General features: G+C 50.1%; 2 protein-coding genes and 1 long non-coding RNA gene across 4 annotated transcripts in view; 2 read left to right on the forward strand and 1 right to left on the reverse strand.

The window, feature by feature from the left end:
* Positions 1-1206: 1206 nt before the first annotated feature.
* On the forward strand, positions 1207-4749 carry LOC113609781 (C-C motif chemokine 14-like). Its single transcript, XM_027087408.1, has 3 exons — positions 1207-1359; positions 3959-4073; positions 4532-4749. The coding sequence occupies exons 1-3, from the start codon at positions 1272-1274 to the stop codon at positions 4659-4661; spliced, it is 333 nt and encodes a 110-aa protein (XP_026943209.1). The 5' UTR covers positions 1207-1271; the 3' UTR covers positions 4662-4749.
* Positions 2858-22287, reverse strand: part of LOC113609784 (uncharacterized) — a 50481-nt gene continuing 31051 nt past the window's right edge. Inside the window, exons 6-7 of one of the 2 annotated variants that reach the window (XR_003428791.1) lie at positions 18582-18626; positions 2858-3315 (exon numbers count right to left, since the gene is read on the reverse strand). This is a non-coding gene — a long non-coding RNA (uncharacterized LOC113609784). Of the gene's footprint in view, positions 3316-17698; positions 17802-18581; positions 18627-22287 lie in introns of those variants that run through there. The other variant, XR_003428790.1, reaches the window with a different exon arrangement.
* On the forward strand, positions 5411-10704 carry CCL16 (C-C motif chemokine ligand 16). Its single transcript, XM_027087409.1, has 3 exons — positions 5411-7042; positions 9203-9455; positions 9873-10704. Exons 2-3 carry the CDS (start codon positions 9268-9270, stop codon positions 9982-9984), a joined length of 300 nt encoding a protein of 99 aa, XP_026943210.1. The 5' UTR covers positions 5411-7042; positions 9203-9267; the 3' UTR covers positions 9985-10704.

Genomic DNA, 22287 nt, shown 5'->3' on the forward strand with positions numbered 1-22287 from the left:
GAATAGGGCAAGTTCCCCCAGGAAGAGCACGGTCAAGGCCACTGGACGGAGAGCGTGAAGAGGTGGGTCTGTCCTGCATCCAAATCATTTCGTGAACATGAGCAAGTCTCTGGCCCTTCCTGAGCTCCAGTTCCTCCTCAGTAAATAGCCTGTTTAGACAAATCTAAGGATGACACAAGCTGCACCTTCACAGAAAGCACCTCAGTCACATGATGCACGGACACGGCCTCCGAACCATTTCCAACACTGAGCGCCAGTCCACCACTAATCAGTGAAACCTGCTAGCCATCCCTGAATGAAGCATTTTCTAGGTTCCCATCAACCTTTTCTGTAATGAAAGTCAGAAACTGGGAGAAGGTCCCAAAGGGATCCACTCTCTGAACTCAGAAAGGTCTCAGAATAAAGGTTTTCTAGAGAAGCCGAGCCAGGCAGGACAGTTTTAGAGACAGCTCGTTGGGGGCTCCTGCGTTTCTTCTCCACGGCAGAGTGATTAAGGACACAGACTTGGGAGCCAGACTGCCTGAGTTTGAAGCCCGATTCCACTTATCAACTGTCAAATCTCGGGGGAGTAATGGGTGCTTTTTGTGCCTCAGTTTCCTCAACTACTGATAAAAGGCTTAAAAGGGCTAATAGTCATGAAGCGTTTGGGACAGCAGCTATTGCGTATAGCAACCCTTAAAGTATAATGCTTGTTAAATAAATGATCTGCTGAGCACCGTGACACTTCTTCACCCCAGGGGACAGTGAAAGGCTGGGGAGGAGGTAGAGAGACAAAGGTTCTGCTGAAGAGCTTAAGTGAGGATTTCTTAGACCTGATGTAGGGGCTCCAGACCTCATCCTGTTGCCCCAAATCCCCTCCAATCTCCAGCCCCCAAACAGCCTTGTTCTGAGGCCAGGAACCAGAATTGGGCACAGGACACATCCCAGCCTTTGAGATCTTTCACTGAATCTGAGACAGCCTCCTCTACCACTGTGCTCATGGTCGCCCTATGACTAAGGAAGAGCTTATATCAAAGGGTTAAACGTACTCCCACTGGGGGTGGAGGTCAATTTCCTCCCTGAAACTTAGCTCTCTGTGCTTCCTTCACTCCACCCTCAACAAACGCGCAGGATATGAAATTGCTGAGAAGTCTATTTTGAAATCTTAGCTTCCCTATTTAAAAAAATATATGTTGCCTCAATGAACATTTCTCAAAACTTCCTCAGCCCAGGAGCCTCCGAAGCCCCTACCAGGCCAGCTCTCCTCCCGCAGCCACTCCCTTCACAGGAGGATGAGGGTCTGCATGGCAGCCACATCCCTCCCCCTCCTCCTTGTCCTCATCTCCGTCGCCCTGGGGTCCAAGACTGAATCCGATTCAAGTGAGTGCAATACCTTCCAACCTGGTTCTTGTGGGTAAACAAGCACGAGTAGGGTTGCCGGGGATACAAGGAGAAAAGGGCTCTAGAAGGAGGTCTGGTGTCTTCTTTTTTGTGTTATTGAAGTATAGTTGCTGTACAATGTTATATAACTTACAGGTGTACGATAGAGTGATTCACAATTTTTAAAGGTTATACTTCATTTATAGTTATAAAATATTGACTGTATTCCCCATGTTGTGCAATATATCCTTGTAGCTTGTCTTATACCTAATAGTTTGTACCTCTTAACCCCCTACCTCTACTTTTCCCCTCCCCACTGGTAACCACTAGTTTTCTCTCTATATCTGTGAGTCTGCTTCTTTTTTGTTATATTTACTAGTTTGTTATATTTTTTAGATTCCACATATAAGGGATATCCTACAGTTATTTGTCTTTCTCTGTCTGACTTATTTCACTTAGCGTAATGCCCTCCAAGTCCATCCATGTTGCTGTAAATGTCAAATTTTCATTCTTTTTTATGGCTGAGAAGTATTCCGTTGTATGTATATAAGGTCTTGTGTCTTTCTCACCCTGTGCGGGATGAGTCCCCTTCCTGTCAATGCCATGTGCCTGGCAGTGAGGCCAGGCTATCTCTTCACTCCCTCAATTCACCTCTCTTTGCCATTAAGCAAAAGACTGGCTCATCCCATTTGGGGTCATTATCCCCAGGGAGACTGAGGAACAGTATTTGGAGCCTGTCGAGGCCACTATGTCCATTTACCTCCTGGGATTTGCACCCAGGCTGCTTCCAGGGTCCTCCCTACCCCACGAGTGCAGCATCTTTTAGTTATGTGGTAGGGGGAAATGCAACAGTTGGGGGTGTCCCCAGGCCACCTTTTTTCAGCTTATTTCTTAAGATGAGCTGCCTTTACAGCAGCCAAAACTATTCCTCACTCTGCAATTTTACTTTATTTCCTTTTCAGAAACTGAAGGGAAACATAGAAGGCTGTTGAAATAAAACTAGACTAAAGTTGACGGAATCTGGACAGTTTGATTTGCCTCTCTGAGAATTCACTCAGACAGCTCAGAGGAATGCAGTGGCAGTGGTTCCCGGGGACCAGCGGGTCCCTTATTTCACTCTTTGGGGAGTGAGGATGCTGCTGGCAATGGTGCTGGATAAGAGGACCAGCCCTTCCCTTTCCACCCAAGCACCCGGTCACTGTCGGTGACCCCGAGGTCATCGCTGTGCACACCCACATTTCTGTCCAGGTTGGTCACATAACATGCACAGCCCCAATCACTGCACCTGCTAACTGCAGGGTCCTTGATCTGAAACGCCCTTACTGCTACCCCCATAATTCAATCTCGGTGTGACTTTGCTGTCACCCCCTTGCACCTCCTGTAAGAGCCATGAAATTTCAGAATCAAAAAATAACTGAAAAATAGTGATTTTTTAGAAAGTGTTTTAGATCAGGAAACCTTCTCTTCAAGCAAAATCTCACACAGGAGGCCCAAAATGTAAAACAGACAAAAAGGCTGATGGGGTCTTATACCCAAGACTGAACTCCCAAGTGCATCAGTGCCTCCAGGAAACTTCATGTAAAGACCATCAATCCAGTTAACCACCTCTTCACAGATGGGGAGACTGAGGAGGGAATGAGGGGTGAGGGGCGCAAAGCCAGCAGAGGTGAGGTGGGGTGTTCTGCAGATCTGGGTGTCCCGGCCCCCGGGCCATTGTCTTCGGGGCTTGGTATGGGCATCCTGCCCTCTTTGCAGGGAACGGGCAGGATGGGGACACTGGGAGGGGCAGGGTCTGCATTCCCAAATGGCATGTATCCCAAACCCTGTTGGGATTTCTTCCCACATCCCTCCTTTTTGGAGCATCTCTGCCAGCTGCCCCCAGGGATGGCGTGGGCTCACTGAGATCTGGGCTTTGCTGCTCTTCCATCTGGAGTTCAAAGTCATCAGCCAGTCCTTCTGGGGTGGGGATGTGGGGGTGGAGAATGGAAAGCAGAGTGATCACTAATGAAGGAAGAGGGAAAGGGGAGCCCCGGGAAGAGTCTGAAGGGGAGACCAGAGGACTGAGTTTTTTCTACAGCCCTCTCTTGGAATTCTGGGGGCTGTCCCCTCCTTCCTTCCCTCTTCCACCTGCTCGGGGGCAGAGGCAGCCAGCAGCTGTCACCTTTAACAAATGTCCCGATCTGGGACTTCCCTGGTGGCGAAGTGGTTAAGAATCCGTCTGCCAATGCAGGGGACACGGATTCGAGCCCTGGCCCGGGAGGATCCCACATGACGTGGAGAAAAACGCCCGTGCGCCACAACTACTGAGCCTGTGCTCTAGAGCCCGCGAGCCACAACTACCGAAGCCCGTGCGCCTAAGAGCCTGTGCTCCGCAACAAGAGAAGCCACCGCAATGAGAAGCCCGCGCACCGCAGCCAAGAGTAGCCCCCGCTCGCCGCAACTAGAGAAAGCCCGCGCGCAGCTTTCTCTAGTCTCTCTTTCTTCGCGTTGCGAAGACCCAACGCAGCAAAAAATAAACAAATAAAATAAATAAGTTTATTTAAAAAAACCAAACAAACAAGTGCCCTGATCTCAGCTTCCCTCCATGCTTTCTCCTCAGGAGGACCTTACCCCGCCACCGAGTGCTGCTACAGCTACCTGACCCGGCCAATCAGGAAGCACTGGATTTCACGCTATTATGAGACCGGCGGCCTGTGCTCCAAGCCTGGAATTGTGTAGGTGGCACCCATACACCACACTGGGGGAGGGGGAGCCAGCAGGGCCCGGGTAGGGGAGAGGAGGGCAGGGAGAACACAGAATGGGTGCTCCCCAGGGTGCTTCTCAGGAATGTCCACGCAGGGAGAGGCAGTCGGGAGGGAACCTGGGGGCTTCTGGGCTGTCTGGGGCCCGCTGGGGCCAGGAGGAAGCTGGTGCCATGGATGGGGAGGTGTGGGGGAGGGGAAGGGAGGCAAGGGGCACTTCCTGGGTGGGGACACCGAGACTAGATGGGCCCAGGGGCCCTGAGGGGCTGAAGGGCATGCCTCAGAAAGGACGCTGGCCCTGGGCTACCTCTCACTAAGGAAGGAGAACCAGTCTGGGTTGGATGAGGAATTTGTGAGGAAGGGAGGATGAGCTCTTGCTTCCTGGCTGCTGGACCCTTGGTTTGTCATCCTTCTCCCCTCTTGTTCCACAGCTTCATCACCAAAAATGGCCGTCAATTGTGTGCCAACCCCAGCGATGACTGGGTCCAGGACTATATCAAAGGAGCTGGAGGAGATCTGAGTGACCCAGAAGTAGCGAGAAGGACACAGCTCAGAATTTAAAGAGATGGGGCTGAACTCCACTCCCAATTTAGCCCCAGACACCTCCTGGGAGCTGCCCTGCCTTGAATTAAAGACCATCATGCCCTTCCCTGCACTCGTTCATTTCTACTAAATTGCCCATTGGCAGTAGACTTGAGGACACTGGTGAGCCCAGCTCAGGGTGGCACTCTCAGCCTCAAGCATCACTCTGCAAAAGTTTGGCCAGAGCCTGGTGCCAAAAAATGGGTCAGGTCTCCGATGGAGGTAGAGGAAAACTGAGCAGAAAATGAGGAAGACAGTGTAAAAGCTACCTTTACACAATAACAACCACAATCATAACAGATTCCATTTTTGTAGCGCCGTCTATATTCTAAGCACTCTGCTAAGCAGTTTGTGTGCATTATCTTATTTAAGCTTCACAAGTGTAAAGCTAAGAATTATCACCTGATTTTGCAGGTAAATCTTCATAAAGGCCTCTCTATAGCAAACTCCATAGTCTTTTTCTGGGCTGGTCTCAAGGCCTCTGTTCCCTGCTGACTGGGATAGGAATGACTCATGGAAATATTTTATCCAATTCTTGCCCGTCCACTTACATACATCAGGTTGCACTCTATTGTTTTACTCAGTTTTGTGTCCTGCACAAGGCATAGCAAAAAGCCTGACCCACACCAGGTGCTCAGGAAGTGGATAGATGGATGGATGGTGGATGGATAGTCAGATGGGTAGATGGATGGATGGATGGATGGTGGATGGATGGGTGGATGGATGGGTAGATGGATGGATGCGTGGATAGATGGAATGATTCAGGAGTCAAGAGGAAGCTTATGCTCCAGGAATAACACTCAACTGCCCCCAAAGGGGGGGATGCCCCCATCTTCCAGGTTCAAGAAGGAGCTCTGCATACAAAGAGGAAGAGCACATCCAGTGTAGGCACTATGACCACCCTTCCTGGCCTCCAGCCCTCCACAGACAAGGGCCAGGAGGGTGCCTGCACACTGAAGGTATAGCAGACTTCCTCAGACCTTCTCTCCTCCATAAACAGAGGTCAATGGGGTATCTCACACACGTACCCTCCCTAGCTTCATAAAAAGCCACAGCTTCACCACCACTGACTGTCTTGAACACACCAGGACTAACTGCATTGTATGTTTTTTTCCTGTTTATAAGCAGTCATGCCAAACAGCAAGCCCCACAGGTATCTTCATAGTCCTTGTTTTTCCCCTGCCTCCCTCTACTCCCATCTCCTGAAACACTCCCTCACATCTCTAAAACTCACAGTGCATCAAAGGCAAAATCCCCTGTATCTTTCATTTCTTCTCTGCACGCTGCCTTCAGCCTGGAACAGGGCTCTGAGGCAGTCTGAAGAGCTAAGATGCTGAGGGGCAGGTCCAGGCTTAGACAAAGGTGGGGGTGGGCCGCAGCTGGAACTCCGGACCCAGAAGCAGGTTGTCAGGTTCATGAGGTTGGGGTGCCCTCTGCTGGCCATGACTGGCCATGGTGGCAGATTGAATTAACCCACACTGAGGGCACCCAAAAGGGATCAGCTAATTAGACGTAAAACTGGTTCCGAGTCCAAGGTCCAAAGAGATAAATGAGAACATTGATAAATAAGCCAAACATTTCAGCAACAAACAGGGGCCCAAGGATCAGGCACTGTGGGGGCTGGGGGGTGGTATTTGTAGCATAATCTGTGACAAGAAAGAGTGTGAGCTCAATCATGTGTCCTTGGCGGGGGTGGACACACATCCTTTTCCGAGGGCACTAACCCTACCCTTGCCTCGGTCTGTGTTCTCTCTAATCCGGCTTTCTGTTTGCCCTCCCAAAGACCGATCACCTGGGGAAATAGTCAGTTCAACCCTCCTCCCTCCTCCTTCCCCAACATAGAGATGGGGGCAGGGAACATGGTGAAACCGCACGGATCTGGTTTTCAGGACTGCCTATCTGTCTCCTACCCATGTGACCTTGGAGAATTTATTTAACCTCTCTAAGCCTCAGTGGCCTCATTTGCAAAATGGGAGTGAAAATCTCTACTCCCCGCTGGGAGGATTAAGTGAAGTGGGGCTTGCCAGGTGCTGACACATGGCACGTTCTCCACACTTTCCCTTTCTCTCTTTTTTCCTTCACACGGATTCAAACCTTACCGAATTCAACTCTGCTCCAGACCCCGCCCTCCACCGCCCTCCCCTTCAGCAAACACCGAGGGAGGGGCCGTTGTCTCTCCTCCTCCGCCCGCTAAAGTGGTCAGAGTCCAGAGAGCTGAGGGCCCAGCGTGGATGACCAGGAAGGAGACTGTCTCCGTTTAGCCTCTGAAGCCCAACTGCCCCACTGAGAGGATGAAGGTCTCCGCAGCTGCCCTCTCTCTCCTCAGCTCACCATTACTTCTGCCATTCACAGCCAGGCAAGTGAGTCCACCTGTCCCTGAAGGGCGGCAGTGAGAAAAGGGAACGGGGCAGCAGGCAGCGAGGTGATGCTAAGAGTGCTGTCAGGTCTCTGTCACCAGCCCTGGGGCCTCTCCCCTCCTGCACACAGAGCTGCTGCCTTCAAACTCTTCGCTTTGTAAGTAGAGCTGAGCTGTGGTCCAGATCCTTCTGGGGTTGGGCAGTTTCAGGAAGCTGGGTCAAGGTTACATCAGGAATCCCAAAGACAGACAGCAGGAACGATCATTTAGGAGGAAAAGCCAAGGAAGAAGCAGAAGAGATAATAAATGTACGCAATGAGGAGGGAGGCAAGGCAAGTGGATGAAAAAAGCCATAGATCCTCTGGGAGGGCAGGATGAAGGGAGTCAGGGATGAGTGATGTTTGAGGCTAAGCCCAGGAACGGGGCGTCTGAACCTAGACACCCCTTGCTCGCAGTGTCTGTTGTAGTTTGCTGGGACTACCACGGCAGCCAAAAGAAGTCCTGGTGGGATGCCCACGTGTACCATTTGTGGGTTTCTGGGCCCCTATCTCCATCCTCCAGCCTAGGACTAAATAAAGTCTGGAGAAAAGAGAAAAGGGGTTGAAGGAAGTTGAGAGGTTTTGGAACTATGGGATGCTTGGGACCTATGGAGAATGGGGCTTGTTTTGCCCACCCCCTAACTCTGCCTCTACCATCATTTATGAGGGCTGGTGACAGGGACGGGACCAAGGCACTCAGGCCTTCTACATACCCGCCTCCAACTGCCCCAGCCCTTCCTTTGTCCCTAAGGCTGCCCTTGGCATATAGTCTGGCCAGATTCTGCCTGTGTAAACACTCAGGGGAGAGAGGGTCACACACACCATGTAATCTGCCCACACGCTCTCAGGGTGCCCCTGGTCTTTGTAAACGTTGCCTTGAGAACCAGGGCCACTGTGGGTAGAGGTGCCTCTGGTGGGTGGGATGGGGCAACAGTGCCCTTCGGGAAGGTCAAGCAGGAAGAGAAAATGGCCCACCCAAAGCACGGGTCAGGCAAATGATTCTCTCGAGAAGTCTCAGGCTTTGCCACCAGCTGGAAGCGAGGGTCAGGGATTTGCACTCTGCAGGTTTGGGGGCCGGGTGAGGTGATATCCCCAACTGATGAGCAGTCAGGGGAGCCCAAGGGAGACACAGTGATAACCTAGCCGAGTCTCGTATCCTGCGAGTGTCGAAGAGAGGGGGAAAGAGCCATTTCCAGGCCAGAAGAGTGGCCATTACAACCCTTAGCTCTTCATCACAGCAAGCGCTGAGTCTTTCTGTGCCAGACTCTGAGTTAAGGGCTTTACAAGCATTCTCTCAACTAATCCTCACCACGATCCTAGGACGTAATTTTTTACCCTCATTTAACGGGTAAAGACACCCAGAGATTAAGAAATTTGCCCATGATTCAAGTCACTAAGTCGAGACTCCAGCCCAAGCTGTCTGACTCTGAAGCCTAAATATAAGCCTTTTCCTCCCGCCCTGACTTCTGCCCATCTCCCCATCTCAGCCTCCTCCCTGACCTCAGCCTCTCTGGTGCCTCTAGCACAGAATCCAGGCTCCCTATCACAGCTCAGAAGAGGTGTGGCCCTCCCCTCCCCCGTCAATATCCTCCCTTCCTACATCTTCCTTCCCACCTTGCATTGCAGCCTCCTGGAACTGTTCCGTCCCCCCAGACACACTGGGCTTCCCCCACCTCAGGCCTCCATACATTTCTTTTTTCCAGATCCCACAACCCCTCTGTCTGCCTAAATCCTACTCATCCTTCAGGAATCAACTCAGGCACAACCTGCTGTAGGACTTCTTCCTCAACCACCCAGGCTGGGTTAGGTACCCCTCATTCTGTTCCCATAGCATCTTGTGTCAAATTCTACTCTATCCCAGACCACGTTCTATTGTAGCGTTTATCTTTTCACTTTCCCTTTTTACCCAGACTGGTCTGTAAGGTACACAAGAGCAGTGACTGTGTCTTCCTCATGTTCTGAACCCCATAGAGCCTGGCGTGTAATAGGAGCTCAATATGTGTTTGCCAAGTCAAGTTCATCAGCAAATGTGATTACCCCAGTCCTCTGTACTTGGTGACACTCAGTCCAGAGGCTGAAGGTTCTACACAAGGTTCAGCTTTTTCACTTTCTCCATTATCCATCAGGCTACCATCAGTCCCTGCTGATAAATGGCTTTGCCATCAGAAAAGCGGAATGCAAGAGATGGGACATGGAAGTGGGCAGCCATGGGCTCCCTCTCTACCTCCTTGGCTCAGCATTCAACGTCATTCCCTCAGAAATTCCTGAGTCGGTGAACCCTCCACCCACCTGCTGCCTGAAGTATCATGAGAAAGTATTGCCAAGAAAAGTGGTGGTGAGATACAGAAAGGCCCTCAACTGCTGCCTGCCAGCAATCATGTAAGCACCGCTCTGCAGACATTTCTATGGAGAGGGAAGGGGAGCCCAAGGCTGGAATGGGGTGCACAGAACCAAGTCTCCATGCTAGAACAGGGCAACAGTGGTTAAGGGCCTGGGCTTTGACTCTCACAGGACAGGCCTGGGTTTCGTTCTTGATTTTTGCCACTTATAGTTGTGTGGCCCAAGAAATGGTGGCCAAAATGAAACCCAAGCCTGAGGGTCTAGGCTGAGTGGGGAAGGGGCTGAATGAAGAGATGAGGTCTAGAGGCCAGAGAGGGAGGCCTTCTGAGGGGACCCAGGTGGGGGAGGCCTAGGGAGGTGGTACAGGGCATGAGGCAAGCCCGCTGTGAGCTAGAAGTGTCGACTGGACCCCCAACATACTCTATGACCCATGACAGTCTAACTCTGCCTCCACAGCTTCATCACCAGAAGGAAACGAGAGATCTGTACCAACCCCAATAACGAACGGGTCCAAGAATACATCAAGGATCCCAGACTACCTTTGCATCCTTCCAGGAAGTTGGTCTAGGTTAACATTATTCGATCTGAGAAAGGTCAACCCCAGATCCTCAACTGCCCATGGTGGTCAGGCCTCAGTGGGAGCCCAAGTTTGGGGGAAAAATGGTGCAACCCTGTGAAAATGCAGGCAGCCTTGTGGTCTGAATGACAGAGTTACATTCAGAGAAGCAGGCCAGTGATCCCACAAAGTAAAGTTTCAAATATATTCCCAGTCTCTGGAGGACATGCCAAAGTTAAGGGAGGAGAGCAGGGATACATTCTTAATGCACAGAAAAGCATCTTTCACATCCTCCTCCTTGCTCTGCTTTCAGATCCTCACATCACTGCAGCCGTTCTAAATGATCAGACCACCTCTAGCCTCTCACTCACTGAGACCCAGAGGACTCAAGACTTTTCCTGTCCACCCTTATCCCTTTTCTAGGTCTCTTTTTTCTTCTATTATCTTTTCTTTTAAAAAGTAACTTTTTTCTTAGCAGGCCAGGGTGGGAATATTCAAATACTAGTGATTTTTGTCCCTGTTGCAGAGGTTTTGCTGGATCCCCTGATATCGGGTCCTCCCCAGGGTGACGTGTGTACAGACAGTGCCAAAACAGAAAAGGAGGTGTGAATCCCTAGCTCCCACTCTAAGCTTTGCATGGCAAGGGAAGGGCATTAGACCAGGTTGGGGATAAAAATCTTGATCTAAAATGCAACCATTCAATAAATAAAATTTGCTTTATTGCCAATTTGATTTCTAATTTCCTGCCTGCTCTCTGCTAGGGTGGCAGAAACTTAATCAAAGTTTTTGCAGGGGCTTCTCCACATTCCCCTGAGAAATTTGTCAATTTGGGGGACTGGGAAGTTTACATGGTACCAAGCCCAGACATATATACCCAATCTCCCCTTCTCCCTACCCCTCTGTCCCCAGCTCAACAACAGGGAGTGGACTCAGACAAAATCCAACATTCCTGCAAAATGGTGTTATGCAGGCAAAGCAAAATCAGGCAAATAAGCTATTTAATTAGAGAAACAAATAAATTTGCTTAAGTGATCATTCTGAAGACTGGCCATCCAAAGACTTAGATTCTGATAAACTGACCCATGCCTGCCCCCAGTGGCCCCCAGTGGTACTGCATCATCCTGCCTCCCTGCCTCCCCACCACAACTGAAGCTAATGGATCCAGATGGCCACCTGACTCCAGATGGCCAATGAGACTGTCTCTTAGAAAGATGAAATTTGGACCAGAGAAACGAGTACTGGTTGCTGTTCGAGCATCGTCCCGAAGGAAGTTCATTGTCCCTATGAACTCATCCACTGAAGCCCCTGGAGCTGCCCTACTTCCTGTCCCCACTCCAGGCTTGGAGGTTTGGTTAATCTCAATTCCATGAGATGCCCCAGCATTCCTCCCACTATTCCTGTTTTGTTTTAACTCCTAAAGGACCATGGTGGTATTTAGCACCTCCAGAATAACTTTTCGTTGGTTTAGGTCAGTTCTGGTTTGTGTGTGTTAAAACATTCGCAACATTTTTACCATGTTTAAGTGTACAATTCAGTGGCACTAAGTACTTTCACATTGCTGTGCAACCATCACCACTATCCATCTCCAGAAGGTTTTCATCACCCCAAGCTGAAACTCTGTACCGGTAAACAACAGCTTCCCACTCCTCCCTCCCCACAGCCCTCAGGAACCACTATTCTACTTTCCGTCTCTATGAACTTGACTCCTCTAGGTACCTCATATAAGTGGAATCATACAGTATTTGACGTTTTGTGACTCGCTCATTTCACTGAGCGTAATGTTTTCCAAATGTATCCATGTTGTCAGGATTTCATTCCTTTCTAGGCCTGAATAATATTTCATTGTATGTATCTACCCTGTTTTGTTCATTCATTAATCTGTCCACAGGTATCTGAGTACCCGCTTTTCTTTACATGAGGCAGAGTTAGCAGGTCTTGGGTTCTGTTACTTGTGCCAAAATCACTTTAACTTGTGCAGTTACCTGTCAATCACCACGCTGGCTGGGCAGGGGCTCGGGGCAGGTAAGGGACCAAGGCTCTGGCTTTCCCCTTGTTCCCCCACAGGGGTCACTGCTACCTGCTCTAATCCCCCCCCCAGGCTGTGAGCTGCTCCTGTATCCAGGGATTTCTCTCCACCCTCCCTGCGATCAAAGCTGAGAGCTTACAGCTGACTGTGACCAAACATCCTCCTCCAGGAGCTCACATCCCAGGGATGACAGAATCACCAACAAATACAACATAGCCAGGCTGGACCTTTGCTCACAGGGGCCAGAGTGAACATAGAGGGGTGGCAGGGCTTGGACTGACACAGGAGCCAGACTAAGTTCAGTGTGTACACCCAAGCAGGAGGTTTCAGAGTCCTTAGCCAGCGTGAGGGTCAAATCAGGGAACCCGAGTTCAAAGGCCTTAGGGACAAACTGAGGCTGCAAACAAGAAGCAAAGGCCAGGATCAGGATTCTGGCAAAAGCTGGAACGGAAATGTCATTATTTGTCTTTTTTCTTTTCTTTTTTTTTTTCTTTTGGTCTATCAGAGGAGTTCAGGGTTGAGATGTCAGTCCAGAAACCTAATTGAAAATCTATATACAAAGTCAAATTCTTACCCTAGCACATAATATAAAGCTTGCCAGAAACTCCTAATAGTTCAGGACCAAAAGTACTTATCTCAGGTGCATTCAATTGTCTTTTGTTGGGTTTTTTTGTTTGTTTTTATTTTTTGGCCGCTCCGCTCTGAATGTGGGATCTTAGTTCCCACCAGGGATCGAACCTGTGCCCCCTGCAGTGGAAGCACAGAGTCTCAACCACCGGACCACCAGGGAAGCCCCTCAATTGTTTTTAAAGAGGGCTATTCCTAGGCTTTTCAAGGTAGATAAATGCCTGGCTTTAAACATTCACGTGCATGAACACAGACACACACACAGGAAGGACCTCCTCATCCTGACACATAGGGGTCTCCCAGCCCTGATCATCCTACATTGAAGACCTCACCCACATTAACCTATGCCCAGACAGCTTACATGACTGTCAGCCTTGTGGATGAAGGTGATCGACTGGAAGGGCGTGAACAATAAGGCCTGGAATAGTGGGGTTTCCACTCCTGTGTCAGAGAAAGGGGTAGTAAGTGGTGAAGGCCACATACAGCAACATGAGGAACCAGTGCGTGGGACAGGAAGGGAAGAAAGTGAGGAAGCAGCTCTGGGCAGTACAAAGAGCATCTTACCTGGCACCGAGAGGTCTGGCCGCACGCCCCCTCTCGGGCATCCATCTAGTGCAAGTGAGGATTTGCATGGGACAACCAGATGTCCCGCGGCTAGTTCTGGCTGGCCTGTAAGAAATGCTATTCGGCCTTCGGAGCAGCCTCCTGAGACGGGCCAGACGAGCAAGCATTTCCCCTGTAGAAAATACACGTGTGCCTGCACCTGTATGTGACTAACTACTGAAAGTCACCAGCAGCCTCAATGAGGATATGGGGGACACAGTTGATGCAACGGTTTAAAAGCACTGGCTCCACACTCAGCAGACAAATCCAGGTTCAGATCCCAACTCTGCCTCTTACCCTGACAGTAAAATGCTGTTAGTCTTTTAGCAGATAGAACAAGAATCCCTCTCGTGGAGGAAACAACCATTGTTTAGAAAATGTGTCTGTAATCCCAGTGAAGGCAGGAACCTCTCCCAGGACATAGACTGGGACCAAGATTTCAGGGGAAGGGATGAAATTGCTCTGCGTGAACCAAGAAAAGTAACTGTTTTGCCTTTGAAAGCCAGAGGTGTGAGACAGGGCCAGCAACTCTAGACCAGAGATTGGAAAATGTGAAGTAAGTCACTGGGGATTCACGGAAGTCTTGTGAAAGCTTTGGATTCCCCTAGACTGTAAGAACTGGAGAAGTGGAAAGACCCCCAAGCAGCTCTCAAGGTCCAGGGACATGACTGGATGGCTACTTTAGGTGGGGTGGTGAGGAAAGGCCTTACTTTGGGGGTGACATGCTCCTTGAGAGCTAAGTGACCAGAGCAAATCAGCCATGTGAGGACTGATGGGAAGAAAACTTTCCAGGCAGAAGGCATAACCAGTGCAACAGCCCTAGGCAGGAGCCCGCTTGGCCCAGGGGACAGTGTGGCTGGAGCACAGGGGTGAGAAGGAGACCAGCATGCGCAGTGGTTACACCCAGTGTTGACACTCAGCCAGCTCCCCTCTGGAGCTGCTGGAGCTTTGACACATCGTAATAAATTAAAATGTAACCAGCTCACTGGGGTCCAGAAATGGTCGTCTGCTCAGAAGCTCTCTAATGCCCCCAGAAGGCCATCCTAGCCTTTGGCTAGGGCCTCCTGGGGACAGGGATCTCCCAAGTGAAGACCTGTTCTCCCATCCAGCAGCCGTAGCCCGCTTCCCCAGCTCAGTCCTGCCAGCCTTTTCCAAGTCCTTTCTGAGTCATCCTCCTTGCCCTGCTTTGACAGGCTAGGAACCAAGGTGACCCCTGTCCTTGGGCATCCTTGTACGCAAAAAGACTCCAGCTCGAGGTCCCCAGTCGCTGGGAGAGCTGATTAAACTTGGTGCAACCCCAATGCCACAGCCTCGTGGAAGTCCAGGACCCCCCACTCCACTGCCAAGATTTCCTTCCGTTCCTTTGGCCTGTTTTCTCCTTCCCCAATCTCCCTCCCCAATCAGGAGTCCCACACCAGCTCAGCAGCAGGTATCACCTTGCTGGATCTCCTCCTTGGTAAACCAGTTTCTCTCCCTGCCCAAGAAAGAAGGCAGGGCCAGTGCCTCCTCAGAAGGAGGAAGGCATGATGTAGAGACAGGCGGAGAACCTGGAAACCCTGCCCCTTCCACCCCAAGAGGAGTGGCAGAGGAGTAGAGAGTGAGAGCTCAAGACAAACAACCAGAGAGCAGTGTGTCATGAAATCCTCCCTTCAGACCAGAGGTTGGAGGGAAACCTGAATTCAGAGAACCTTGTGTCCAGCCCTAGTAATTGTGGTGCATACATACAACGGGATACTACACAGCAAACCACTGATAAATGCAATACGAATGGATTTCACAGATGTGATTTGGAGTAAAAGAGTCAGACCCATAAGAGTAAATACTAGGTGTCCATTTACATGAAATTCAAGGACAGTCAAAACAGTCATAGACATCAAAGAGTGGTTACCTTTGTGGGATGGATATTCCCTACAAGAGAACGTGAGGGAGGGAATTCCCTGGTGGTCCAGTGGTTAGGACTCTGCACTTCTACTGCCTGGGGCCCAGTTCAGGGAACTAAGATCCCACAAGCCCTGTGGCGTGGCCAAAAAAAAAAAAAGAGAGAGAGAGAACATGAGAGAAACTTCTGGGATGCTGAAAATGAGGCTGGGTGATGGCTACACAAGTATTGATATATCCATGTGCCAAAATTCATCAAGCTGTAAGATTTATGCACTTTGCTCTATGCAAGTTACACCTCAATAATCTTTTTAATAAGGAGCTGGGGGAGTGGTAAAGCAGAGACAGCAGTTTTGTACTCTGCTCCCTTGGGAGCTGCACATCTATCAAGATAAAAACAGCTGGGATTGTGCAGAGGGCATGATGTAACCACACGTGACTGTCTGGCCATATTCTACTACTCCCTGTAGTATATTCTACACTGTACTTTATATGGCATTTTTAAATGGGAAAGGGGATGGAGAAATGCCCCTGGCTATAGAGGGGCATGACCATTAGGGACTAACCCAGGTTACCAGATCTACACACATGCAAATGCAGGACACACCGCTCATAGGAGTTAACAGTGGAGAAGGAAGCCCTATTGGAAGGGAGGCTTCCACATTTTATTTATCCTGATAGGATATTTGGGGGTATTTTCCTGTTGTTATCCCCTCTTCCCTTCCCTCATTCAAGCAGATAGTCTGCACCATGCAGCTCCTGCATCCCTCTCAGGGGAGAGAGAAGGCAGGGCAGAGAGCAAAACTGAAGGTCTCTTTGGCTTGTGTGTTCTAAAAGCTTAAGCCCCCTGCACAAAGAATAAAACAAGATTCAGGGTTTCCCTGGTGGCGCAGTGGTTGAGAGTCCGCCTGCCAATGCAGGGGACACGGGTTCGTGCCCCGGTCCGGGAAGATCCTACATGCCGCGGAGCGGCTGGGCCCGTGAGCCATGGTCGCTGAGCCTGCGCGTCCGGAGCCTGTGCTCCGCAACGGGAGAGGCCACAGCAGTGAGAGGCCTGCGTACCGCAAAAATAAATAAATAAATAAATAACAAGATTCAAAGCATATTTCCTTAATGTCTTCACCAGAATTATTAAAGAGTATGGATTTCTTCCAGGATGAAAAGAGAGTCCTGTTGGGAGTTTGGGGTTAGTAGATGCAAACTATTACATTTAGAATGGATAAACAGGGATTTCCCTGGTTGTGCAGTGGTTAGGACTGCACGCTTCCACTGCAGGGGCACGCAGGTTTGGTCCCTGGTCAGGGAACTAAGATCCCATATGCCGCGCGGAGCAGTCAAAAATAATAGAATGGATAAACAACAAGGTCCGACTGTATAGCACAGGGAACTATATCCAATCTCCTGGGATAAACCATAATGGAAAAGAATATTAAAAATAATGTGTATATGTGTATAACTGAGTCACTTTGCTGTACAGCAGAAATTAACACAACGTTGTAAATCAACGATATTTCAAGTTAAAGAAAAAGATAATGAAACGCTCTTTAAAAAAAAAACAAAAAAAAAACCAGGGACTTCCCTGCCGGTCCAGTGGTTAGGATTCCAGGCTTTCACTGCCAGCGACCCGGGTTCAATCCCTGGTCAGGGAACTAAGATGCCGCAAGACACGCAGAGTGGCCGAAAAAAAAGAGAGTCTTGGTTTGGGCTGGAGGGAGGCAGGTGCAGCCTGGGCATTCCAGCGTCACTGCCAGGAAGCAGGTGTAAACAAAGATAAACAAAGAGCACTGCTCACCACCCAGTTCTACAAGGATTAGGTCATAACCCACAGCAGTCGCTGGCTGACAGCACACTCTGAGAGGATATTAAGACAACAGGATGACGCACTCTGTGCTTCGGACAAGCAGGCCCCTTTGTTAGCTAGATATTTATCTCAGGAAGAATTTTAATGCACCCAGATTCTCACATCTTCCCATACACAGAAAAGCACTAGAATCATTAACTTGAGATACCTTTTCTTTGTGTCTAGCAGTAATCTTTTACAAAGATGTCTCCTTGACCGTATGTATTCTCTAGCCAGAAATCATACATGTACCAGTTTCTCCCCCACCTCTTCAGAGCAGTTTTCTCAGAGCGGCTGAGAGGTTGTCTCCCAGGCTATAGTCCTCAGTAAGTCCCGGAATGAAACTTGAACTCACAACTCTTTTTTTAATTTATTTTATGTATTTTTGGCTGCATTGGGTCTTTTTTTTAAGTTATTTTATTTTATTATTTTTTAATTTTTTTTTAAGATTTATTTATTTTTATTTTTGCTGCATTGGGTCTTCACTGCTGTGTGCGGGCTTTCTCTAGTTGCAGCAAGCGGGGGCTGCTCTTCATTGCCGTCCTTGGGCTTCTCATTGTGGTAGCTTCTCTTGTTGCAGAGCATGGGCTGTAGGCACGCAGGCTTCAGTAGTTGTGGCACACGGGCTCAGTAGTTGTGGCTCGCGGGCACTAGAGCACAGGCTCAGTAGTTGTGGCGCACGGGCTTAGCTGCTCCGTGGCATGTGGGATCTTCCCGGACCAGGGCTTGAACCCATGTCCCCTGCATTGGCAGGCGGATTCTTAACCACTGCACCACCATGGAAGCCCAAACTCACAACACTTGATACTGTGTGTTTATCTTGAAGTCGACACAGGGAGACCCAAAGAAGAAGGGCTGTGGAGAACATCCAGGCAGATGGGCCACAGCAGCCCTGGGGCAGGTCTCCGTGTCCTCAAGTGTGACCCCAAACTATCGGAACACCACCAGACCCCCACTAACCCCAGGGAGGATGACTCAGCAGTAACTAGTGGGGACAGATCATCATATGGGCCCCCCAATGCCTGGAACACCCTAGAAAGGCTGAGGTTAAAGTGTCCCACCAGGCCAGCAAAAAGGCAGGCTAAAAATACACATCAGACTAGGTTATAGTGGTAAAGTTTTCTTTCCTATAAACCCGAGTCTGTGGACTTAGAGTCCAGCTACAACTCTAGGTACTTCTGCATTATTTGAATCTGTTTTGATGATCTGAATCTCTTCTATGTTTGTGTTTTACTTGCATAATTTTCATTAACTTTTGTTACCCTGTGTCTCTGGCACGGAGACCCACAAGGAAGGAGTCCGCTGAGGGTGTTCCCACTGTGGCCTCCCTGCCACTTTGGTGTGACCACAGACTCCCTTGACCCTTCATCCCGAGGCTGAACCACAGTGGGACCTCTGGCTGCCTCCCCCCTGGGCTCAAAGAGCAGCCTGTGGCTCCTGGCCGCAGGACTGGCAGGGTGCCTTCCCACCTGCTTTCCTACAGAACAGAGTCCCTGTCAGCACCACCGCCCCACCTTCCCCCCCACCCCGGCCCCGGGGGAGAGGGGGGACGGGGAGGGCCCATTCCTCTCCAGCCAAGCTCCAGAAATCCCCCTCTGCCTAAGCAGCCCTGGCCTTGCTTAGTCTTGTGCTTACCTCTCACAACGGCAGGGGACCGTCCTCCCAATTCTGCCTGGGAGCCTGAAATGGAAATTCTGCATCATGAAAGTGCCTCCTCTTCCACTTTGCTAGCTGGAGTTCTCCCCGTCACTTCCTAAGAAGCATCTGTTTCCAAACCCATTTCCGACCCTGCTACCCTGTCACAGCCCAGCTTCAAGAAGCAAGAGGCGGGGCAGTAGGAAATGAAGAGGAAAATGACACTCAGTGGCCATCTTTTTATCTCAGGCACTTTACACATGTCACTTAATCCTAATATCTACCCTTCAGGGCAGGGATTAGCTGTAGGACATGTGAGAAAACTGTGGAGAATTCAGAGAGTTAAGCAACTTGCTCCAACTCACACAGCTAGTCAGTGACCAAGCCAAAATTCACATCTATGTCTGTCTGACTCCAAGGTTCCCAGATGGGACCAGTCAGTGCCTGACCCGCCGCCCCCGTGGTCTCTACGGGCCATCGTCATAGAATCTACCCTCCCAGCTCAGAGTCCAGGGGTACTAGCTGAGGAAGTTCTTATGCCTCCACTGCCCAGTCTGTTTCTCCATTTCCAAGGCCCCAACAGAGGAATCTTTTCGGTCCGCCTCATCCTTTTAATCCAGGCCACACAACAGCGGGCAGTCCCTCTACCACAAGCACCTGCAACTCTGCCCCAGAGCCCACCCCCAGCAAGATGGGAATGCTGGGGAATTCACCCTGAAGTAGCCCTCGATCAATGATAGACACGCAGTGGTGAGCAAATCACTCAGCTTCTCGCCCCTGGGGGAATACTCAGAGTGCCCAGAGGTCCCCAGAGGAACTGAGTCCAAGGTGCCCCATTACAATGGTAATCTGCTCAGTAAAGAACCCTGCAGGGCCATCCTTCTTTTTTATGCTTCATTTCTCTGTTTCCCTACTGGAAATTCTCGGGATCACCTCCCAGTGAAGTACTTGCACTCAAATTCTTATCTCGTGGTCTGCTTCCAGGGGAGCCCAACCTCAAAGGTGTGAGAGAAAGAAAAGTCAAGGATGACTCCTAGGTTGTTGGCCTGGCCAGTAGAGCTTCATCATCTTAGCGTAAGTAGCTACATATCCTGAGCATTTGCCATGTGCATCTGGCTGGGCCTGTGACATAGAGTTTGCTGATTAACTATCCCAGCCGCAGTGTGCAGTGTACAGGGTCATCCCAATATTACCAGTAAGGAAACAGGCTCAGGAAAGTTCAAGCCTTTGCCCAGAGTCAGACAGCTAGTAAGTGGTGGAACTGGCTTTCAAGGATCCGGAGGTGAGAGAGGGAGTAAGTCCATCCTGCTTTGGCTTGGCTGCTCAGAACATGGGATCAAGACGACCCCTGTTTCCACTAGCCAGCCCCTCACTCCCAACAGGAAAGTTCTCCTTTCCTCACAGTAGAGATTTTTAATGGTGCTACCATTCACCTTTTCACTGATGGAGAAAGTGGAGGCAAGAGAGAAAGAAAAGAGAGAGAGAGAGAGAGAGACCAAAAGTACGGAGGGTGGGAGAGAACAGACAAGATAATGACAGCTATTTTGCAGTGAGTGCTTACAACACGTGTGCTAAGCCCTGTTCAATTCTTTACGTCATCTCATCTTGCCAAAAGCCTTGAGGAAAGAATTGTCTAAAATTATCCCCCATTTAACAGAAGCGGGGTGGGGGTGGGGGAAGGACAAGCTCAACACAACAGTGAAGAGACGATCCAGCCCACCTGACATCCCGGTGGCCTGGGTCCAGCCCCACCTCCCTGTGACTCAGCTGCTGTTTTCCATTTCTTTTCTTTCTTTCTATTTTTTAACAAAACAGTTCCACATCCTACTTTCTGAGCATTTCCTGCCTGGTCCCGGGGGTGGCAGGAGCGGGGAGTTTAGGGAATTAAGCCTCTGAAAGAGGACTGAAGCTACATGTCAAAGGACAGCCACATGACATAAAAACCCTCGTGCTTTCAGCAGTACCAGCAGGGCTTTGGAGAGAGAAATGCTGGTGGTCTGAGCATCTGCAGCGCTGAGGAAGGAGAGCAGCCTATGTGTCTGCGACATGGGAGGGTGGTTTTGTGGCTGAAGGGTTGTGTGCAACTGTGACAGCGGGGGCGATTCTTAACCATGCATCATGTGGCAGTGTCAAAAATGTACACCACTTAGATATACCCCCAAAAGGGTTGTTCTCTTTATTTTCAGTAACTGGTCTCACACTGGAAGATCCATTCCCACCAATGATGGAAGAAGATGGGAAACCCTCTCCCAGATGGCCTCAGGATGCAGGGGGCACTTAAGCAGCCTCGAGGCCCTGGCTGGGGGTGAGGGACATGGCTCTCATCCTGCTGGCTCTCGTTAATGCCGCTTTGAGGTGTGGCTCCTCTCACCTTGCTCTGAACCCTCCCAGCTGCCACACTGCTGCAGCCGGGGGACTCATGGTCTGCTCACTGGGTGTGGCCAGGGCCCCTGGTCCCTCACTTGCTGCCTCTGCCCCACCATGTTCTCATTGACCTGAGTCTCAGCACATCCTCCCTCCTTTTTAAGCCACCCACTTGGCAGCCTCTGCTCTGGGGTCATCCGGAGCCTCACCAAAATATCCCCAAACTCATTCCATCCTGCATCTCAGAGACTGCGGGCAGTCAGGAGTCTCAGCCCATCCACATCCCCCAGGAGAACTAAAGGCTGGTGCTGGATCCTGGCACGTCCCCTCCAATTCCCAGCTTCTACTGAATTCTCTCTTTCTTCACATGCTGCTTCACCCACCATGGGTCAGGGCCCCCATTCCCCCAAAACAACCCTGGTGTGAGTTACTGGGTGTTAACAGATGTTTACTGGAAATTTGGGCATAAGATAGGTTCTGAATGTAGCACAGAATGATTCGGGTGAGAACTTGAAATTGGATATTAACCATAAAAATCCCTGCCTTAGAAATCCACTGGCCATTCCCTGCCAGAAGGAATTAACCTCTCCCTGGCCTGACTTTCTTACCAACACCTGGGACCCCTGCCCATCTGCCCTCTTCTCCCTCACAACCCCACATCAACTCTCACACTGACCATTAAAGACTCCCAATCCTAGTTCTTTCTTTTGCAGAACAATTAGCCCTCTCTAGGCAATATAGGTAGGGGTGGGATAAGGTAGGGGGTCTCCCCCTTTATTATCGAACATGTCCATTATGCACTTTTTCCCCTAAGCCCAAGAGTAACTCCCCCCCTAAGATTTTTGCCCTCACTTTAGATCAGTCAGCTCAACTTTAACCAGCTCTACTAAAACAACATTTTTGTACTGCCTCATACATTTCTTTGAATCCTCACAGTGAAAAGTAGGCAATGTTATTATCCCCATTTCACAGACAAGGAAACCGAGGCTCAGCAAAGTTAACGAATACAGCCACTGAGTGAACCAACAGCCAGGCAAGAACTCAAACCCAGGTCTGCCTTACTCTAAACGCCGTGCTCTCCACCACTGCCCATCCTGGGAGGAGCTATGTTTCTGCAGCTTGGAGGAGAACCCCATTTTCAGAACAATTCCCACGCGGCAGGAAAGGCCAGTATGCTGCAGGGTCATCTGTGGAGCCAGGAGATAAGAACCCCTGACGCTGGGGGAGGCTGCTCCCCTACAGTCCCGACCACCCATCTTCACGGAGCACCTTCCAGAACTTCCTGAGTCAGCGTCTCCCCTGGCCAGAGAGTCACCACTGTGAACACCAGGGCAGGTCCCAT

This window comes from Aethalodelphis obliquidens, unplaced genomic scaffold (genome assembly GCF_003676395.1).
Source record: "Aethalodelphis obliquidens isolate GAN/ISIS:26980383/991018 unplaced genomic scaffold, ASM367639v1 scaffold58, whole genome shotgun sequence".
In the NCBI taxonomy this organism is placed as follows: domain Eukaryota; kingdom Metazoa; phylum Chordata; class Mammalia; order Artiodactyla; family Delphinidae; genus Aethalodelphis; species Aethalodelphis obliquidens.